Below are 22,431 nucleotides of genomic sequence, written 5' to 3' on the forward strand. Positions count from 1 at the left end.
ACACCCCAACAACTGTGTAGGTAAAGCAGAAGACGCTGCAGCCTTCTGCGTTACCTACACCCGATTGGCTGCTCTGCGTCAAAATAAACTCTGACTCCACAGCACCAGATACAGAGTTTTACCGGTGAAGATTAAACTGGGTTACACAAACCCAGAATAGGCCTCATATTTTAGATTCTCTGCTTTCCTTATATTGCATGAGCCAAAGAGGAACTGTTTTTAGTTATCGGGTGAAGAGCTTCTTGCCTTCTTAGGCCGTGTTCACACAGTCAGGGCCAAGGCTTCTGCCTTATGCAGATGATATGCTTTTCTTTTTTGCATGATGAATTCCAGCTTTCCTTAATCTCAATATCCACAGAACAAGTTACGAAGAGGAATTTGTATAATTGCAAATCCCGTGCGACCAGACTGCTCCAATGAAATCCCTGATTGACTTTGGACACAGAGAGACAGAAAATTGTTTGCATATACATCAAGGTTGTGATTCGCTAACTACAAATCTGCGTCCTGTGAAAAAGCTCTTTTAGTTACAAAGTGAATAAATAAAACTTTACCTTGCACTGAAATGACCTCTCTTGTTTATTCAGCGGTCGCCGAGCTTTCAGTGTTTTTTTTCTTCGTGTTGTTAGCGCCTCTGTTTTGAGTGTGAGCCCCTCGACCCCCTGCAGTGTCGACATGTGACTGTTAAAGGTCAGTGTGAGCGGTTTGCTTCTTTACATTGAAATTAAAACATTAAAAAACTGCCCAGCTTGAGTTGCAGGCGGTTTCCATGAATCCTAAAGCTTCTTTCACACGTCCTTCATCGCATGTGAAAGTCGGAATAAGCTTCCTGTTCGACTTTACGTTTATCTGCGGACGCCATGGTGTGAGGTTTCTGTCCCGAACTTTGATAAAAAAAAATAATAATCTCATGTCACCTACTAACAAATTACTTTTAGACCTAAAAAGTAAACAAGATGAACTGCACACAAATTCAAACACTTGTTTAAAAAAAACCAAGCCAGTTTTGGTTCCCGTTGATGGTCACCGCCTTCATTCGTTAAACGGTAAGTGTTGAGTTACAAGCGTCGGCGTGTTTTAACCTCAACGATGGCTTTTTTTTTTTTTCTGCTCCATTCCAGGTACTGGTTCTCTCCACCCGCTTACTAAGACCGGCGGATATCCCCGAGCTGCTCTTCAGCACCCAGAGACTGCGGCCAGATGTCGGTTTCTGAAAGGCCGGCGCGAGGAACGAACCTTACCGGCGTACGCTTGGACAATCAGGTGTCGAGCTCAAGTAGTTCGATTTTATACAAATGCTGAGGGATTTTAAAAAAAACTAAAAAACATTCCTGCTCTGTACGTCAGCAAACAAATCCCTGAACACAAGCGATTAAAAAAATAAATAAAAGAAAAAAACCTAGCTGTGTTTTATGACTCAAACACATCAGTATATTAAATCTGACAATAAAGACGTTCACCTTCCAGACAGCTGCAAGATGTGCTGCTGCTTTTTGGTTCGCATTCACTGAAAATGAACCTCAGACGTTTGCGGTGTGTTTGTTGTGAATGTGGGAAAAGTGACGCTGTGCCGCAGCTAGAACAGGCGCTCCGTCAGCATCATCGCCTCGTCACGTCATGTAAAAAAAAAAACAAAAGCACGACGTTAAACAAATGACTTGACACTGATATTTGCTCACACCTACACTGTGGATTCTCTTCTTCGTTGGTTTTATTCTCTCTGGCCGGGCTGACCTCAGCTAAAGCTCAATCGTTTCACCCACCTCCACACCTGCACATAACAAGAGGAGGCTTTCTGGTTTACTCTGGTACGTTTCAACAGATTCGGACAAGAATTTCTTGATTAACCATCTGAAGGGAGAAGTCAAGGTTGTTTCTAGTGAGTTTCTGTGGAAAGTGCCATGAAAAAAAACAAATCATCTTCTCTATCTTTGCTTCTTCGTTCAGTTTAAAGCCACACTTTAAAGGATTAACTAGACTTTAATCCATTTATTAAAGGTCCTGTAAATTCATTGAAAAGAAGCCAAAGTAAAATGTATAAAAAGACAATTGGAGAAGTTTCTATGCTTGGGGAAAAAATAGAACATATCTAAAATGATTAAAGTTTTAACTTTATCAGTTGGAGTTTTTGTTGGAGCTCAAACAAAAAAAACCCCTAAAGGTTTTTGTGAAATATGACTCGTATCAAATTTTACCTTAGGCTCCATTTATTTTTTTTTTATTTTACACCGCTTCTGCTGCACTTTGGTTAGACTCTGTATCCCTGGATTTTGGCCATTTTTCCTCATACCTTTAGCTCGTAGCAGTATGTTATAGTGCGATTCTTTCTTAGCCATGCCTCTCACAAAATCTCAGAGTTTTGACTAAATATTAAAGTACAGACAGTGAAATCAACACATGAAAAGGTCCTGTTGTTGGAAGTTCATCTTCTGGGACTAGAGATTATCTGTAACAGTAAAGCACAGGCACATTTAAAGATAAAAGAAGGCATTAAAATGTGCATGAGAAGCCAAAGTTTAATTTGGTGTATCCGTGGGTTACCCCATTTTTATTTATACATATATATATATATATATATATATATATACAGAGTATATATGTATACTGCAGTCACATCAAGAGGCAGTGTACAGTCATCGCTCTATTGTCTGATTCATAGCTGCATGTCATCAAGGCCTTTCAGAAGAGCTGCTCTATTCATATTCATGAGCCAGACACGCTTTTTTTTTTTTCTTTCCCCTTCATGGCAAAAAAAAAAGAAAAAAGTGAAACATGAACACACATCTCATTTTAACATTTTATTGTGGACAAAGTGTAACAAATAAATAAACAGGTCCTTTGGACTGGTCTTTTTTTGGGGGTGGGGGGGGTTAATATAAAGTGCATCAGTGCTACATCCTGTGTCTGCTGCAACACTTCAAACCTCCCACTGCAGTGATGATCCATAAAGCTGAACAACAAGCACATGAACTGCAGATGTTGACGTTACAGACTGAGCATGCACCCTGCTCCTCAGAGTCCTTTCTGAATGGGACCAGTGCCGTGTAGAGGCAGTGAATAGGGAAAAAAAATAAATAAATAAAACTCTGCCACAATGGGCTCAGCTAAAAATAAGCCGTCCTTCAGCTGTTGCCAGGAGAAGCTGGATTTACACTTTTGAGTTCAACCGACTCGCAAAGTCTGGTAGAAGCCGCCGTTCCCCCTCCATCCCCCTCGTGTCCTCGCGCATCTCTTCCTAAGCAGATAAACTTCCTCCCTGCCATCTGACACCAGAGCGCTCTTCTTCAAGAGGGGAGCGCCTCTTTTTTTTTAATTTTACCCGTTCATCTCCCCAGCCTGCCTCTTTCAGTCGGACTGACTCAGAACTTTAAGAAAGGAGAGTTCACCTCCTGTTTTCTTCAATCGGCTCACAGTTCTCCTCACACCGAGGTCACAGTCCTGACTTTGGCAGACAGCGCCTGTTTGAAACGCCTCTTCAGATCTTGCATGTTGGGGGACTTTGGCCGGGGGATGAGGGGCGAGCGCCTCTTCTCCGTGGCGCCGCTGGCGGCCGGCGGCGGCGGCGGCGGCTGCTTGGCGAGCTGGCAGCACAGTCTGTGGAAGGCGTCGTGCACCTGGCTGTAGTCCTCGCTGGCGGAGACCTCGTAGAAGGAGCAGCCCAGCGTCCCCGCCAGCAAGGGGCCCTGCTGGGAGTCGACGCGCCTCAGATGCAGCAGGTCGGCCTTGTTGGCGAGCAGGATCACCGGGGGCGCGCCGGCACCACCGCTACGGACCGCCAGCTGGTGCAGCTGGTCGATCAGCTCAAAGCTGCGCCGGTCGGTCACCGAGTACACCAGCACCACGGCGTCTGCCCACTGGATGGAGCAGCTCACGTGGTCGGGGAGACTGATACCGTTATCAGTCATCTGAGAACAAAAAGGGAAGACAAAATGATTAGATCACACCTTCCTCTGGGGGGGGTCAAAAGTTCTCAACTTCTGTAATGACAGGAATGCTGAGTCCTGCTGCACAGGAGAGAGGTGTGGATGACCGCCTCTCTCCTGAGGAAACTGCTGGATTTGGATCAGGGTATCATTTACAGCCGCTCCAGTCAGCCATTACCCTAAATGGTAGATTACACAGCCCAAAATGAGGGGCTTGAAATCTGCAGCATGTTTGGTTAAAGAACTGTACCCCAGTACAAACTAACATCCAGGAAGTGAACTGCCATCTTTTTAAAATCAGATTTAGATGATTAATGTCTCATTTCTTCTTGTGGTAGTTTGAATATTTTTCATGACGGTTTTACTCTTAGCATCATTTACGGATGGCTGTATGTTTCCAGCCACAGACGGCCTCATCTTTTAAAGTACCGACATATCAGAGCTGTGTTTGTGCGCGAGGACCCACCTCTGCACCTGGAGTGTCCTGGACCTGGATGGTCACCTGATCTCCATCCACCTGGACTTCTCTGGAGTACAGATTACCTGCCACACACAAAAAAGGTGAAAATTAGTTTGGGAAGTTTTTCCCCATTTATTTTCTAAAACAGTTTTTTTTTTTTAGCTTACCTGCATTTCGCTCATAGTCTCCGATGAACCGCCTCGTTAGGAATCTCACCACGAGCGCTATAAACAAAACAAAAGTGACGAAAAAAAATATTAGACTTGAATTCATTACTACTATAAACTCCTACACTATTGCTGCGCATGCGCTTTATTGACCATCTTACCTGTCTTCCCCACTCCGCTGCCTCCGATAACAGCTATTTTAATGACCCGGTTCGGGAAGGCGTATTCAGGCGCGGTACACTCCGCAATGGTCGACATGTTCTGAATGAGCCGCATTGTTCTTCCCGGTGGTTAAATTCCGACAAGAATGAAGGTGGTGGGGGGAATATCAAAAAAATAAATAAATACATAAACTAGGTTCAAACTCGTTTAGTAGGTCCAGTGTCCCTGCTGAGGAGACGGAGTGACTCCCGAAGCTCGACTGCGGCTGCGGAGGAGCCGCTCGCTGCTTTTAAGGCTCCCCGCTGCCGCTCGCTTCTGATTGGCTGCTCCCCATCCCCCGTGTGCTCGTGCTTTCCCCGCCCACACGTGGATGCACAACAAGTCTGTTTCTGAGGGAGAGCTGCTCCTGCAACAGGTGGTGGGAGCCAACAAAACAAGCTTTCTTTTGGAAAAAAAAAAAAAAAAAAAAACCTGCCGCAGCCGGGTGGGATAGCTGGTGTTTTTTTCTCGTGTGCAGTGATGTGACCTCTCGTGGAAATACACTGCCTCTGAGGACAAACATGTTTCAGATCCTATCAGCCAAGAGATGCACTGATCAGAAATTTGTGGCCGATTACAAAACCTTCCTTTTCTTGCAAAGTTTCGACCTGCTGATTCAGGTCAACTAAAATATTCACATTATTCCTTTAACATGAACTTGGTTCGTCTCAGCTTTCGTGTAAACAAATCGTCTCTCACGGATCTATCACATTAGAAGACAGCAGACTGTCGATTTTAAACTTTAACCAGGTAACCTAATCATAGTCACACCTTCGTCTTTTAAGAACTGAGAGAATGACGATAAGAAATTGAGTCTGATTACAAATACACCAGCATATTTAACAGCCTTATTTTATATCGTTATGAAGAAAGAACAGAAGTAGGAATATTGTATATTGACCTGGTTTATTTTTAAAAAAAAAATATGCGTTGAAGTAGTTGAAAGTAGGGGTGCACCGATTTGTCAGGGCCGATTTCCTTAATTTTGCGGAGATCGGCTGATGCTTACATGTGAAGCCGATCCTATCCACCTCAGCGAAGATCTAAAACTCAGCCACTGTTCCCTTCTCCAAAATCTCCCAATCAGTAGCAGCAGCAGCCGAATACACCAAACCGTTACTGATCGAAGAAACAATTAGCTACATTACTTGTTTTTAAAATCTTAAATCAGGTTTGATCTGCTGATATAACAAGGCTGTTCATCTTTTCCAGAAGCTGTCGAAGCCCAAGCACAAGCCAGATGAGCGTACTCCTTCTCTGTTCACTTTTGCTTGAGAAAATGAATTGAACACAATACCTGCGATGCTTTCAGCGGCCGCTTTAAACTAAACATTCTTCCGCTCAGGGCGGTGCCTGGCACAGATGAATCCTCGACTGTCTGTGGTTCAATTCCCAACCCTGGGATCTTTTCTGCGCGTCTTTCCTCGCTTCTTTTTCTCCTCGTTTCCTACCCGATTGCTCCGAATGAAGGTCACTAGAGCAGGGGGAATCTTGTTTAACTTCGGACCAGATGAAGTCAAAAGTTTTATTTGATTATAGGAACAGGCGAACAGTTATGTTCTGATATGTGTGTCTGATATGTGTATTCACAGGGATGTGTCCAAGTGTTTTTGAAACAGTACAAAAAGGGATTTGTTTCTCTAATAAGCTCCAAACAACTTTACTGGAAAAATTGAGCTTGATGATTATTTATGATTAGCTGCCAAAAGAAGCTGCTTTACTGCAGCTAAAGTTAGCTTACCAGGAAATGCTAGAAACAGTCGAGACGGACAAGAAGATGTAAGAACCACATTCAACATCATTTCTATCTACCTTTCCAGATGTGACTTATTAAATGTTTCTGTCAGCAACAAAGGTGACATCACGTAGTGTGTGAGAAAACTGGTTGAAGCTACGACAGTAGTGCTTGTTTCATCTCAAAGTGAAAGCTTTGAAAAATGTTCTGCACTGCACCGTTCTCTTTTCATGATGGAGTATTCACCAATGTGATCCAACATCTCATTTTTCGGGAGCTCGTTCGTTCTTATGTATTTTATAGTCGACACCAAATCCTGTTGCTTGTGTCACAGTTTGGGAGAAGGTGAACCTTCAATCAGCTCTGACTTTTCCAAGATTCACGGTGAAAGGTCAAAAGGATAAAACTGAACAACTTTCATACTTCACTGATACTAAAAAGTAGCCACCTTCTGAGTTGTCTTCCCTCAGTACAAACATCGACACCAAAGAGTGTTTTTGCTACCGCCACATGGAAGTGCTTAGGTTTTCGATTCCCCCACCGGCAGGTTAAGCTAAAATCTTCATGCGATCTTTTAGCTCCATCAACAGCAGGTATAAATTTCAGATATGGCCACAATTATTGTTTGTATCCCTAAAATTCAGCAAATAGTTTTATAGTCTAGCTCTAACGTTGAATATCGTTTGTGTCACCATTGTAGGCACACGCGTTTTCCTCCTGATCCAGCCTTTTGAATTCAGTTTTTCAGTGCTGGGTGTCAGCAGGTGACTTGTTCGGGCATGCCCCTTGATTTGTCCTCACAGGGGGTTGAAGACTGCTGATGTTGCCCCAGCAAGCTGCATGCAACACAAACAGCAATACCTTAAGAGAAGTCATGCAAACAATTATGTTGCCTGGCATTAAAAAAATAAGATTTGAGAGGCAATTCGGGAGCAATGTTGTCTTTCCATAAGCTTATCATTTCTGTGTTTTGCCAGACAAATACTTGTTTTCTCCCACTTTCTTTTTCCTCCTTTGCCACAGTGTCCCCCAAAGTCTCCCCCCTTCTACTTCCTTCAGGTCTTTCATTTGCGCTCTGAGGTATTTTGGCATCCAGTCCTCCTGTGATTACTGTCTGGTATGTGTTTTTGATAAGGGCGCTGATGACAGGCGGCGGTGCTGAAATATGAAATTAGCGCCCAGTGTTCAGGAGAAGCCATGGCTGCAGGGTGGTGCACCCACGCAGATATCCCTCTGACCACATCACCGCCAGCTCCACCCCGGCGGTTCTGTGGCGGTGAGGCCTGCTCTCTTGTTAATGGCGAATAAACACATTCTTGCATTTGATGACACGCTGGATTCCCTGCGGTTCGCCCACAGCACAAGGCAGGATCGGGCCTCTGTTGTCGAATGACTGATGTGAATGAGGGTGTCACAGCTTCAGCATTTTTGTGACAGAAAGATTAAAGGCACTACGATCATTCCCTCCTCTTGCAGCCGGGTGAGAAGGCTAATGATGGCAGATCATCAAGGGGAAGGAGGTATCTTCATGGAGGGCAGCAGACTTACTCACACACGGAGGTCAGAGGAGTTGCTGGTCAACACAGTGACTCAAACAACCAATTTGGTGACACATGTCTAATGTCTGACAAACAGGATAGTGGGTCCTGTAAACTCCCACTCTTCCACAAGGCTGTGCCTTCAGGCTGGTGTGGCCTCCACTGGCAGTGAGATACGACTGCAAGGATCACTGTCATGTCTTTGAGCAATGACCCCTACAGCAGAATGTCATTGCAGCAGAAACTAGGGAGGGTTGCGACTTACACAGGGGTGGCAAGTCATGGTTCAGGATCTTTCTTTAGCTGGAATTTTAACAGAATACTGTCACTGTTTTCCAGGATTGTACAGGTTTTTATTTCTCAGACTTCATTTCACCTATCTACCGACCCACCTTTACATCCTCCATACCGTCCAACCATTTTACCTACCTACCAACCTATCTATGGCCCTCCCTACAATCCGTCAAGCCCAGTCCATCCATCATGTCAATTGTCTGTCCTCTGTTCCCCACTTAAAACTGCTCTATCTTTAATAGATTTGTAGTGAAATTTTCCCAGCAAATTGCCCAAAGAGGGTTGTGAAGCTCAGCCTCAAAGTGGATAAAAATGTAGCATTTTTAGTGTTGTAGTTCAGCCATTTTCCCTTCTGTGCAGCACCCAGGTTCATTTACCAGTTCCAAAACCCCTCAGTGTAAATGACCTTGAGAAATAACAAGATTTGGTTAAGTATAAAACAGGCTTTTAATGCCGAAAATGATCAAATGTCATAAGCTTTGCAAGTCATACAAATGGAACAGAAACATAGTGACATTCACCGTCCAGCGCTGGGCTTTTTTTTTTTTAAATGTGAGTGAGGACAGGTTCCCTGGGCTGGCCTCATCTTCTGCAGTGTAGCTGAAAATAAAGCATGCAGTCACCACTTGCCCCAAAGGCTTAAACCTGCAACAAGAGGGTCATTTGGGACATCAGTGAAGCACGGGGCAGCTTAAAGACTTCCCCGGGGTAAACAACATGAGCAACAGTCATGTGTTCATCAGATTCTTATCATCGTCCTCCCTGCCTTTAATCTTTGTCAGCAAAGGTGATTATTTGGATCCGGCTATTTTCACAGAGCCTTGCTATTACATTTTGATTACCTCAAAGACGCGGACAATTGGGAAAAAAAAAAAAAAAAGCATCTGGTTTGTGGTTAATCCTGTTTTCCTTCCTGACTCTGCTGCAGATATCCACACATCTGTTCTCATGGAGCAACCCACCTCTAACATGTTTACATACATGGCACGTTTGCATCTCCACTGGCCAAATGGAAATGGAATTGGCCTGCCAGCACAAGCAGCTCGGACCCACACAAAGGAAGAGAGGTTGTTTTTGTCTCATTGAAATGTAAACCTTCCAGCGTGCCCGAGCATTTGCATGCCTCTGAATGGTCACAGCACTAGGGGGACGGCCGCAGTGGTTTTTGCTGCTTGTGTGTGCTGCGGTGCGGGTTTTGAATGACAATGGTCCCCCCTTTCCCCAAATTTCATTCAGATCACACACCCTCCTCCCTCTGATGGAATGCCACCTCCAAGCTTTATGACTGGAGTTTGTTGTTTACCCCACTTAAACGAGTCAATTGGAAATATTTAAACCGTTATGCGGCTTTAGAGATGTTTACATTCCATAGCCTGTCCCTCCCATCACACTAGATATTTGGGTTCTTCTCGCTTCTGTTGACTGCAGCGTTCACACGCGGGTCCCCACGCTGCGTCCGTGCTGACATGTTGAGTCCGTGCGTTCAGAAGAGAGCGAGAAGCAGCGTCGGGTTTTGCAATAATAACGTAGGATAAGCATGTTTTGGTCTGCCGCTCACGTGACTGTTGCCATGTCTATTTAAAGTAAGACCTTAAACTCCGGGATTATCCTGTTGTTGCTGATTCAGGGATTTTTTTTTCCTTCTGTTTTCGTTTGATGGACCCAGACTTAAAACTTGCACTTTGTGACTGCACGTTTGGCGTGTTTTCCAAACGTAAACACAATTATGCCGCAGCCGTAGCTGCAGAAGACGCATTGCAACACGATGAGGACAGGCAAGAGTGATTCACTTTTTCTTTTTCTTTTTCGTGCACAACCCCTGACTTTAATCGGATCATGTTTACAAATCCAAGATATACAGAACCTTGCAAAGCGAGTCGCACTCCTTTAGCGTTCCCTCGCCCGTGTTGTGTTGTTGCTGCCATCATCACCATGTTTAATGTTTGCTTTGGGATGATAACTTGAAAAGTGCTCAAATTTCCACACGATTTTTTTTGTCCTTGGTCTCCATGTACTTGTTCTCTAATATTCTCTAACAAACCTCTGAGGCCTTTACCGACCACCTGCATTTATCTTGAGATGAAATGATGAGCTCTTTTTAGTAATTTTGTGGTTTTTCAAGCGCGCTATTATCCCTAGGTTTTATTCAGGACTTCCAGATTACAGGGAAGCGCTAAGTACAAAAACATGCCACACATTTCAGATTTTTATTTGTAAATCGAGCAGCCCCTCATCGAGAGTTCACAATGAGGGGCTGCACGTCACGGCCCTGTGACGTCGTTTTCGTGCAGACCTTGCTGCTTTCCTCCACTAGAGGACGTGAGGGTCCACCAACAGTTGTCCTGTCACCAAATTTTCCCAACAGAGATACCACGGGCTTTCTGGCCGCCTCTGCGACTAATGCTGTTCTTGCAAATCTTCAGATGGTGGGTTGAACTCAGAGACCTTCAAAGCTTGGGTTGTTGCAAGTAAATCCTGCTTACAATCTCTCCACAACTTTTTCTTCCCCCCCCCCCCCCCCATCTCTGCCACATTCTTTTAAGAATTTGATTTGAAAAACCAGCATGCTCTATACTTTCCAGGTGCGTAAAGCTTTCATAAAATGCATCATTGTGGCTGTCAGGTGGCAGTGTGTAAAAACCTAGTGCACAGGAACAGTTTTGAAAGGCACTGTAATGCGATGAGAAATGTCTCGCCTTTTATATGCAACAGAGTCAACACGATGCTCCGTCTTCCTCTCCGGTGAGTTCGGTGCAGATCTTATCTGTTATCACAGGCGTCAGCGGGACGCTGTGACCCGTTCAAGAAAATAGGAACAATGTTTGAGTGACCTGCTTCAAGTAAGGATTGCATGACAGGTGGGGGGACCATTAAAAATATTTCATCTGGTCATGTTGTTTCTTTCACACATTTTGGTCCATCAGCTGGCATTATTATCCCCCGCTTTGTTACCGTGACTTTTAATGACCCGGCTTTCGTCACGTATCTGTCGTCTCCGGTCTTTGTCTGTCAGGACGGAATTAAGTCTGGTGTCGAGATTGACATGCAGGCTTGCTGCTGTCACTCCCACCTGCAGGAAGAATGGACCCAAATGCAGGTGGATTAGGACACCTGCAGACTACTAAATGTGCCAAAAAAAAGTGGAAAAACACAAAGAAAGGGGATTTGAGCAGCAGATGGGTGGAGAAGAGGAGTATTAATGCAATAAGATAGCGGTGTTAAGTTGAGCTCCTGTGGTCTGATGCCAAGTTTGGACGGCTAATGGTATCTCCTGGTGAATGGACTGAGAAGAGAGGCTTTTCAACAACCCTTACACCTTACCGTGTAATGTTGAATATAATTGCCCAGTTTAGTAAAAAGGTAAAACAAATGCAGAGAGAGATTTTCTTTTTTTAATCAAGGCACTTCTTTAAAAGGCTTCAAGGCTCTCTATCTTTGTCATGAAACACTTTTTAATATACTGTTAGATCCAAAAGTTCATATTTTTCACTTAACTACAATTTTGTCTAAACTGGAAATAATCAAATTCATCCATGTATTAACAAATTATTATTTACGAAATTCGGCCTCTTCTTTGACTTGTGTGCACAGTGACAGCCCAGTGATGGAAAGCGACCATCAGACACAGACAACGGCTGAAGCATTTGTCTCTAAAAAAAACAACATTTAATGCAAAGGACCAAAATTAGGAAGTGAGATGAACATTTCTACAATGTTAGTGTGCACACAGTTAGTCGGTAGCCATAGAAAACCTGTCACAGGTCAAATTTTGAAATCTGAATTTCAATAAAGACAGGAAACAAGCTAATTTTAGCCTGTTCAGTGTTCTCAACTTTGCAATTTTGGAAACTCTTCCTCCATGAGACAAGCGGTGGGTCCAAAAAACACTCACCAGCGCCCCGGTCATTTGCCATCCTCTCTGTGTCCAGACTGCTAATGAACTGCACAGTTGCAAAGCTGCACCAGCAGCATTTAAGCACAATATTTTGGGGGCTAAAACAAGCAGCTGCATTTCTTTCTCTCTTTTTGGTCTATTTATATTGTATGTGTGGGTTGGATACAAAAAATAAATAAGCAAAATCTGTTTTAGTGTGACCTCTTCCGAGGTATGCCCCAGAAAACTTGCTAAGCCCGGTGGTTGGGCATTAGGGCAGTCAGTCATCCAGCGGCGTGTTGTGTTAAGGTTGACAGAAAATTTGAAAATATCACTCGATAATTATGTGTTATTGAAAGATTGGAATATTGATACCTGAACCCCAACTATATAGTCTTAAAAATGTAAACATAAAAAAAAATTCTTAAATAAATAAGCAATGCTTAGCCCGGTGGGGTCCCAAGTAAAGCCTGGTAGCCCGCCAGGCTTATAATATACTGGGGGAAACCATGTCTTCTGAGTTAGTGGACCGCGCGCCGGCTGGCCATCGGCCTTTCAGTCCGTGTTGGCTACGCTTCCACATGTTAACAGTCGCCTCGGTCAGCTCGGCTCTTCGCAGTGGAGAACAGGCAATTTCTGGTAAGCTACATAGCGTCAAACTTGTGCATCACATGCTTCACACGCAAATGTCAGCAACTGGATACAACTTACAACTTCCAAACAGAGTCCGCGTCTCCAGGAAGCAATCGCTTCTCAATAGCAGAGAGTCCAAATCCTCTGAATGAAGTGAAGCGTAGAACCAGGGGCCGGTTTTTACCAAGCTAGACCAAGAACACCACAGGGTTAAAAATGAAACCATTCTGTTCTCTAAGTGCAAGAAGAACGGGGCGTCAAACTCAACAAGAAATTCAGTGACAAATAATGAACGTTTCACTATTGAGTAAAAGAAGGACATTTTTCTTTTTTTTTTCCCCAGCAGCTTCAACCTTCACACCTGAACTCAGGTAACGCTGCCTGGTCCCTGCTAAGCTCATCAGTCATGATTTCATCTTCCTCACCTTCAGCCGAGCAGGCTCTACTCCGAAGCAGCTGGAAAAGCCTCCTCCCATGTCACACACTCTACGCCATCGCTGGCAGGTCCCACTTCCATTCATGTGCTGCCGCACACCTACGCAGACGCTCTGGCTGTGGCGGATCCGCAGTAATTATCCTGCCAGCTCAGAGATGTCACACACACACACACACACACAAAAACAACATAAAGCATTTCCCCGTGAACGTCTGTGAGTGACTCAGAGGCAGACGGAGGCTGTGTGGGTGACTGAAAACAGAAGGTGTTGCGGTAATCGACGCGCGCCTTAACAGAAAGTGCTACTGGAAAAGCAGATTGTGTGAATCTGGCCAAGTGTTTGCAGTTGAGGAAAGAGATGGAGGACTGGGTTTTCTTCTGACATTGCTGTTTTCTGTTGGAACAAATCAAACTTTCACAAAGATACTGCAGAGTTAGTGTCTCCACAACACTGGTACCAATTCATGAGGACCCCCCGAACCTGCAAAATCCACGGATGCCGGTCAGGCTCATTACGTCCCCCCCCCCACAGCCTGGCTTCGGGGCCATTAGGATGCCGAAGACAGAGAAGGGCAGAAGAGAAGAGACGAGCCAAACCGCTGAGGGCGATAATAGAGGATATGTGTTAGTGGTCTCCAACGGTACATTCTGTTCCCTGTGTGAGAATTGGCCCCATGTACAAGGAGGAAAAGGCTTGCGTCAGGAGGACGGGGGGAAGCGCCGCAGCATTGTGCACCGAGTCATTATGTCGCTAAATTCATGTAGAGAAATCTGCTGCATCCTGGCACTTAACTGAACACGCAGTGGGCAGCATGGACGGACTCAAAATGACACTTAAAGGGTACATATTGTGAGAAACATAACTTTCCTAGCCTCTGTCCATCACAGAGACACACACACTCTCATACCTGAGGACAATTTAGAGACCAGTTAACCAAACACAGCAGCTGAGTTTCCTTTACAAATGTGCGCAAAACTATGTTGATATGCCGCTAATATAAAATAAAATAAAAGCAACAACTTTGCAATTGCAGTCCTTCCATTAAATAAGAATAAGTCTGTTCACGGCATAAATTGCTAAAATTCGTCCTTCTACCACTTCCTGTTGTCTTCTTCGTCTTTTCCCACCGGTGACAACGTCCGGTTGTTGACCACATAACTCGCGTGAAGCCAGAGAGAGAGTGTTTCCGATGCAGCTTTTTGAAGTGCAGTACACTGATTTTGACATAACTGAAAAACCTCTTCATCCTAGTGCAAAATAATATTTGAAAAAATTATAAAATAGAATAAAATAAAACTTTAGGTTGTCGTGACATTGGCTGTGGTGAGGGTAGACCCAAATGCAGCAGGCGGAGGACCCGAGTAATTGATGAATATTTAATAAAAAAAAACATTTTAAAAAAAGAGATGAATAAAACTTATAAAAAACACAGGGAACATTGAGAGCCACAGCAGAACAAAAAAAAATAGATAAATTAAAGGGAAACGGTGGCAGGATACTGACAGGAGAGTAGCAGGATTTACCAAGGAGAGACTGAGAATAACTTGTATATATAATGAGGGGCTTGATTAAAGATGGCTGATTAGAAACGAGTTGCAGGTATGAAGGGAGAGAGAGAGAGAGAGAGAGAGAGAGAGAGAGAGAGCAAGCAGCGAGGAAGAGTACATAAACAGGGAAACTAGAAAACTTCATCAAACAGAATCAGTATGAATAACTTAAGATAAAAACAGAAACAATGCTGATCTAATCAAAGAAAGAGGATAAGGAACACAGAATAACAACGAAACTAGAATCAATAAATCAAACTCCAAAACAACCCAGGACCTGACATGAGTATTTTTTTTTTTATTGGAATGCTTCCATTTAGCAAATGTATTTTTTGAAATTCAAAAATGAAGAATATGATTCCTCTGTGATATTTATGCTGAGAATGTGTCAGGACCTAAAAAAGCTGAATTAGAGCTGTCATATTACACCCATTAAAGAAAAGGGCTCTGCAGAAAATCCACGCAGAATTGCTTTGCTTCTGTATTGATAGTGCATTAACACACACACACACACACACACACACACACACACACACAAATAGCTTAAATCAGGTTTAAAAATTCACTTTCACAGAATTCTGCAACACATTCACCCAGCTTGACGCAGGAGAGAAATTCAAGGTGAGGGCAGTGACACATCTCTAAAGAAGGTTTTTAGCTTTCTGGTGTGAAAACAAACGAGGCTCCTTTGTCATGCTTTGCAGCAGCTGCGTCATCAGCCAAATCCAGGCACACACACGCAAAAAAAAAAAAAAAAAAGATCATAATATAAAAGTTTCTACAAAGTCAGAATTTCGTAATCAGAGACCTTAGCTGAACGAGGAGGAATCCTGAAGGGCTGCTTCTCAAGACTCCAATTTTGACTCCAGCATTTGTGTGATTTTTAAAAATTTTTTGTATATGAACTGTTTGTCATCCCAGGCCGTGTTTCATAGAGATACGTAAAGGCTGCAGTGAAGTTCACCCAGCAGAACAGAACTCCCAATCTCCCGGCGCACCTGGCAGGAGGAATTTCTGCGCTTCACAGCACTGGAAAGTGGGCCAAGCTCCAGCGCGTTCTGCAGCCATCTCACCTCGCTGCAGACATTCGCTTACACAAGCAGATCTATTGTTGTGTTGACTGCGATCAGGACGAAACGTGGCTGCGCCTCCCTCCGGGGAAGAGGGCAGCGCGAGGAATCTGAAGCTCCTGGAGAGATGTGGAAAATATGTGGGGGATTTAAAGAATCTAGCGAAGGAATTTGTTTGTCCCCTTGAACTTGTCCAGATTCTGTTCCCCCTAAAAATGACGATGACTTTAGTAGATTTCTGTCGATCGAATGGCTCCTTTTGTGGTTTGAATGTCGAAGCAGCGTTTGGTCAGATGAGGCCAGAACTGAACTTTTCGGCCTACTTGCGTAACCCAACTCTGACTGATGAAAATCTAACTAACGCTCCACATGTCATCTCCACGTTAAAACATGGTGGCGGCAGGATGATGCTGTGCTTTTCATCAACAGCGAAGGTAAATTTGTCAGAGTCGATCAGAGGACTGGTGAAGCCCAGTAGAGGGCAGTCCTGGAAGACGACCTGTTATGGATGAGACTGAGGATTAGATGAAAGCTTGTGCATGAGAGAATGGTCTAGTCAAAGTTCAGACCTAAAGTTGACTATCTGTGATTCACAGAGGCAGGGAGATAGGCAGGCTATGCTAGCTGCCTAGCGGATGGATAATTTATTGGCCCCATTGGGGAAATTTGTCTTGGACAACTGGTTCTAAAGAAAGCTGCCACCATAAGTACAACAGTGGCAGCTATAGGGCTGCATCGATCTCAGTTTTCTGGCCGATCGCCGATTACCGATCTTTTAAGAAGCTTGACCTGCCAATTCTGACTTTTCAGATACCAATGTTTTTTGTCTGAAATGTTGCTCAATATAGCAGGAAAGTCGCTGAACGGGCAACGGTGGGCTAACCTTTGTTAACTGTAAACGTGCAGACATGACCTGGTGGGCAGTTCTATCAGGCAAACCTTTCTCAGAGGAGAGCTAAGGACAGTGGTTGAATTTTAGACCTATGCTGAGGTAGATGAGGTCGGTGGAGAAGATCGGCTTCACATGAAAAAATCGGACACATTACAAATAACGTTTCCCTCTAACAATCACCGATCTCCCAAAATTAAGAAAATTGGCAGCAATAAATCGGTGCACCCTGTGGAGAATGGAAGCTGAGTTTCACTACTTTGTGTTGGTCTACCATCCAAAATGACAACAAAATACAATAGATTTTGTGTCTGCATTGTGATGAGATCTTCACTTCTGCAAGACTCTGTGTGGCAGACTGGCATGTACTGTTTTGTATGTTCAATAAGTAATGTTTCTGATATTTGCCCGGACATATTGACTGAAACCTCATGTGCCTGGAACATTCCACACGTCTTCCTAACGTTTAGCATCCTTTAACTTGTCTTTTTACTGTCTTTTTTTACTGTCCTTAACTTGTCTTTTTTACTGTTTCTCACCCAGAATTGTTCCAGATTTCATTTTCATCTCGCTTGACTTTGTTCAGCTGGGTGCTACTCATTCATCAGATTGCACCGAGTAATTCCCATGTTAATATACAGTCGTAGAAATGCATGTAACCGAAGAAGCAGTCGGTTTTTGAAGGGTGTTCTGTGTTGGCCGGCCTTCTGCTCTCTGCTTTGCTCGGTGAGAACAATGCCGCTATTGACGTCGCTGCTTCGCTGGAATCAGGTGGTTGTGAGGCAGAAAGGTGGACTTGGAGACGGCAGCAGGAGAGGCTGCAGGTTTATTTTCTACCTGAATAAAATATACGTACGCGCTCCTATTGTTTTAGTTGCTTTTCAACGCGAAATGTGCAAATGAAGCATTTTTATACTCGTGTAAACATGAAGGTTGAATCAATAACGGGTCAATAATGTTTGGGCTGGTTTTCTCAAGATTTTAGCAGTTAATGAAAAGATGCACACACCCAACTGAATGAGAACTAAAATAAAAAAGATCCCAGACATGCACATCTGAATGATGTTGACCTGAAGAAAGAAAGAAAAAAAAAAGCTAGAAGCGCTTTTATATATATTACATCAGAAGAGAGAGTGGCGCACGACGCTTTAGCGAAGTGGTTTACGTCACAGTCAGGGAGGCAGAGCTGCTGACCTTATCTGACGCTGCGGTCTGACTGCAGACGGTGTGCCGAGGCCATCGTTGCTCAGGTCTTTTAAAAGGCAACAGAGACGAGACTTACCCTCAGCCGGGTCCCCGAAGGTAAACTGGCCCCAGACTGGTCATTTTAAAGACATACAATGTCCCTATATGCTTATTACATTAGTGTCTCAAGGTGCAAGAGCAAAGGATACACGGTTTTGAAAGTATTACACACAAAAAATCTGCAAAGAATGTGGTGTGTATTTACTATTAACAGGCAGATTTAAGATTTTTTAAAAACATCATCATTTGTAAAGCAAGAAGTGAGACAGGCATCTTTTAAAAAATAATAAAACAATGCAAAAGGAGGATCAGTTTTCAATTTAAAAAACGAAAGAAAAACATTAATTGTCATTCAAACTATCTTTGCGTCTTTCCGCTGGTATCTTGAAGATTCATCTACGTTCTTCACGTCTTTAAGGATGGGAGCCCTAATTGCCATCAGCCTAATTTTTAATGGTGCGTTTTGCAAAAAGAGGGTCTCGCAGATTTGTTTGAGAATAATAAAAGAACACTGAAGAGCAGCTAGAGGGAAGGCTTTGGTTGTAACATGATAAAACATTGAGGTCAAATGTGATGGATGCTTTTGTAAGTGTTTATCTGAAATAAATGCAGCGTGAGACGCGGGTGGTGTGTAGGTTACACTGGGGTTCATTGCACTGGGTTTTGTTGCTTCAGGGTGAAACGTATGCTATTGTACACAGTCAGATACTGTATGTTAACATTTCCATGAGATGCTTTTATTTCAGTCTGCCAAAAAAAAACAAAAAACCTGAAGACTGCTTCACCCACAAAGAAGTTTGAAAGCCAATTTCGTTTCTCTCATTTCTCCTTTTTATGATACCTTATTAAAGTGTAGCTATATTTTGGCTTATGAAGCTACACATAAAAAAAAAAAATCCACTTTCTCTTTTTTTTCTGTCTTTTGTCCTGCTTGGTTGTATATTTTACAGCGATGCATGGCGTTTTTTTTACTACGTCTTCGTGTTTAGGTCTTGTTGACACAGAAAACAGTCTGCATGCCAGCGTGCTAACTCTGCAGTAAAGCTGCTGACTTTCTGCGCCCATCCTGGCCCGCTCCGCTGTTTACAGAGGCAGGAGGGCACTGTACATGCAAACCAGAAACTGCTGGGAACAGAATGTACCAGAACCTAATATCGCTCCAAAGCCCATGTGCTCAACCTCTAATAAACTCACCTTTGTGTCTTAAGGGTTCTCTCTTCCCATGGCCGGCTCTTATTGTTTTTCTTCCTGTCTGCCTGAAATATTGCAGTCGATTCAGAGCTAGAAGTGCAGTACAGATGATCCAACCGAGGCTTGTGCATGGGCACGCGTGTTGGATGAGTAAGGTAACAATTCCTCGAATGAATAATGTCGTTTTTGTTCGAGTTCCTGATTTTAAAACGTACAGCTGAGGCAGAAATGACGATAAGCCTGGCACTGGGATCTTTCCAACACTTGTAGGAATTTGAAGGAGAAATGCCTCTGGAAGTAAATTATGGGAACTCAAGGAAAACAAATGTTTAAAATTAAAAAACAAAGATGAGGCTTTTGTATGGTATTAATTTAAAGTGTTTTGTTTGTTTGTTTTGCTGCATCCCTTGTAGCTGACAGTATTTTTGGATATGTTGGATGTTTCCGCAAATACGGAAACATCCAGTATTGTTGTGTTTATTTTTTTTTTTTCTTTTTCTTCTTCCTTGTTGGAATTGTGATTTACAAAATAAATAAATAAATAAATATGACGTGAAAAGCCTAAAAAATATACTAAACACTAAAACAAAATGTTATAATTTTCTATCTGAAAAGTGTGGTGAGCATTTGTATTCACCTCTCCCCCCCCTCAAGTGGTAAATGGACTGACTTTTCCAGACATTTTGACCACTCAAAGCATGTTACACTAGCCACGTTCACCGATTCGCACTGGCGCAGGCACAGATATTTATACACCAATACACAGATCGGTTGGCAACTTGGGGTTAAGTCTTGCCCAGGGGCACATCAACATGTGACAGAAGGCAACTGGAATCTAACCAACAAACCACAACTCTACCCACTGAACCACAGTCACCCCTAGAAACACAAGACACTGCACTTACTTGGTGGTATGTCTCCTCCAAGAATGGACTATTACCCATTCTTTGTGAAACATCTATCAGATTCCTCACACCTTTCCATAAAGCCATCTTGTTGACAGATTCCCCCACCTGAGCTGTGGATCTGTGCTTCTTCTCCAGAGCAACAATGATCCTCTTTGTTTGTTTCTCTGATTACTGCTCCCTCTTTTCGTCTGTCATCTTAGGCATTGCCTAAAACCTATCGTCTGTCATGGTAGGTTTGTAGGTATTTCTGTTAGTTTCACTCAAAATAAAACGAACTGAATTAAAAGCCAGGGCGTATTTTTATTTTCTACTTTGCCTATCACATAAAATCCCAATAAGAGTTGGGGTTTTTTTTTGGCTGTAATGTCCAGAAGTTCAGTGGTATGGAAACTTTTACAAAGAAATGTAACAAACAAAGTGATCACAGTGGACTCACTAGCCACTGCTAGTTAGCTGATCTTCATACAGACGTTTGTTGTGGTTCATCTGTTTGCAGCCATCATGAAACTAACTCTCTGTACAGAGTAAGTTCAAGCCGTGGTTGTAAACAGTTCTCAACCTCTGTGATTGTGCCAGATGTAACAAGGGTGCTTTCTATCACCCAGCTAAATCTAAAGGATTATTTTCCTGGCAGCACGGAAATGATGCATAATTCATTTGCCTCTCTTTGTTGAAGCAGAACCGCAGGAAGGTCACCAGAGCTTTTCAGTAGTGCAGCCAGCCTCATTTACTGGAAGCATATTCTGAGCTCAAGATGTTTTTTTTTCTTTTCCTTTTCATTTATCTCATGTGCGTGCATGTGCGGTTCCACTTCGGCGCCATAACAGGGCAGGCGAAGCGGTCGCACTGAGGTTCACCTGCGGACTAGAGGAAGGACCTGCAGGGGAAAACACTGCCGAGCTGAAAAATCTCCAAACGCTTATCTTAGTAGGATTTCATGTGGTAGACAAACACAATATAATGCAAAGCTCTGAAGTGGAAGGAAAAGTGTGCATGATTTATTTTATTGTGTTTATAGAAAATAATAGAATAGAACAGAATAGAAAACAGAAAGAGCTCCGTTTCTGAAAGAGAGCACAACTGTAAACCTGTCAACACAAGACCGTCCACCTGAACTGACACTGGTTGCGATTCCATTACAGATGTGAGCAAAACTTTATCAATATTCTGCTAATATTTAAAAAGAAATATATATATATATTTTTTACATGAATAAGTTTGTGCCGCGACGTCATCCTCCAAATACTGCCTGTCGCCTTCTTCTTGCGCCAGTGGCAACATTCATTTATTGATCATGAATCGTGTGATGAGAGAAAAGTGTTTCCATTGCAGTTCTGCAAAATTAACCAATTCTGATAAGACCAAAAAACCAGCTCATACAGCGGCAAAACATTTTACTGAAAAGCAAGAGCTTTTTTTACGTATCCCGTCTGGTGAAATGGGAGGAAAGAAACAGTTTGTGGACACGACTTGTTATAATTAAGGCGTTCACACAAATTAAACACATCACTTCCGTGAGTTATTATGACTAAATGAAATTTTAAAAAAAATTCTGGCCGCAATTTTTTTTCCCCCATGTCACCAGATGAACTACATATTTTTTTTTCCAAAGCAATTTCATTTTTGAAATGTCAAATTGTGAAATTACACGGTCAACAGCAAAGCAGCTAGAGAGGGCAGGGAAAGCATTCCTTAGAGAAGAGTCCAAAAGGTGCATGGTAACCCAACTCAGGACTTCTAATGTGATTTCTATCAAGTACAATTCTGATAAATAAATAAAAATAAATGTTCACATAAGAGTGGGATCATGGCAAAAAGTAAGAAGTTGAAAGAGCATTGCCTAAAAAGACTATTAGACGTAGAGAAGTTTGTTTCGCCTGTTTAACTGATTATTTAGATGCCGACAGTGAAACCAAATGGAGGAACACAGGTGATAACAGTTCGCATGAGTCATGAATGGAGCGTCTGCATCCACAGTCAGTCATATTAATACAGAGCGGACTGAAATAGAAAGTAAGTCATGGGAAGGATCTCTGTCTGGAGCCCTCATATGTCATCATTTCCCTGCCCATTAAGGTATTCATAAATAAACATGACACAGCACACCAATAAGCAACTTTCTCAATAACAGCATGGTTATCAGAGCAACAATGAGCTGATCCCATCCTCCTCAGCTCAGACTGACAACTCTATTATCCTCGTATTTGTTTTGGCTCGAGTACTTTGATTCCTCTCTCATTCCCCGTTGCTTTTGAAGTGCGTCTGTTGTAATTATTTGTTGTTCTCCTATCTTTTGTGGTTAACATTTAAATGCTAAAG

At 43.0% G+C, this 22,431-nt stretch overlaps 2 protein-coding genes across 2 annotated transcripts in view; one reads left to right on the plus strand and one right to left on the minus strand.

Annotated features, from left to right (window-relative positions):
• Nucleotides 1–2,758, plus strand: part of scfd2 (sec1 family domain containing 2) — a 133,068-nt gene extending 130,310 nt beyond the window's left edge. Inside the window, exon 9 of the mRNA XM_023339761.1 lies at nucleotides 1,122–2,758. Coding sequence (XP_023195529.1) covers nucleotides 1,122–1,214 — 93 coding nt within the window. The 3' untranslated portion in view covers nucleotides 1,215–2,758. The remainder of the gene's footprint in view (nucleotides 1–1,121) is intronic.
• Nucleotides 2,759–2,794: 36 nt separating this feature from the next.
• Nucleotides 2,795–4,969, minus strand: rasl11b (RAS like family 11 member B). Its single transcript, XM_005809940.2, has 4 exons — nucleotides 4,712–4,969; nucleotides 4,551–4,607; nucleotides 4,390–4,466; nucleotides 2,795–3,905 (listed from the first exon to the last, which is right to left on the minus strand). Exons 1-4 carry the CDS (start codon nucleotides 4,824–4,826, stop codon nucleotides 3,420–3,422), a joined length of 735 nt encoding a protein of 244 aa, XP_005809997.1. The 5' UTR covers nucleotides 4,827–4,969; the 3' UTR covers nucleotides 2,795–3,419.
• Between the last annotated feature and the right edge of the window lie 17,462 nt (nucleotides 4,970–22,431).

This window comes from Xiphophorus maculatus, chromosome 9 (assembly GCF_002775205.1).
Source record: "Xiphophorus maculatus strain JP 163 A chromosome 9, X_maculatus-5.0-male, whole genome shotgun sequence".
NCBI lineage: Eukaryota > Metazoa > Chordata > Actinopteri > Cyprinodontiformes > Poeciliidae > Xiphophorus > Xiphophorus maculatus.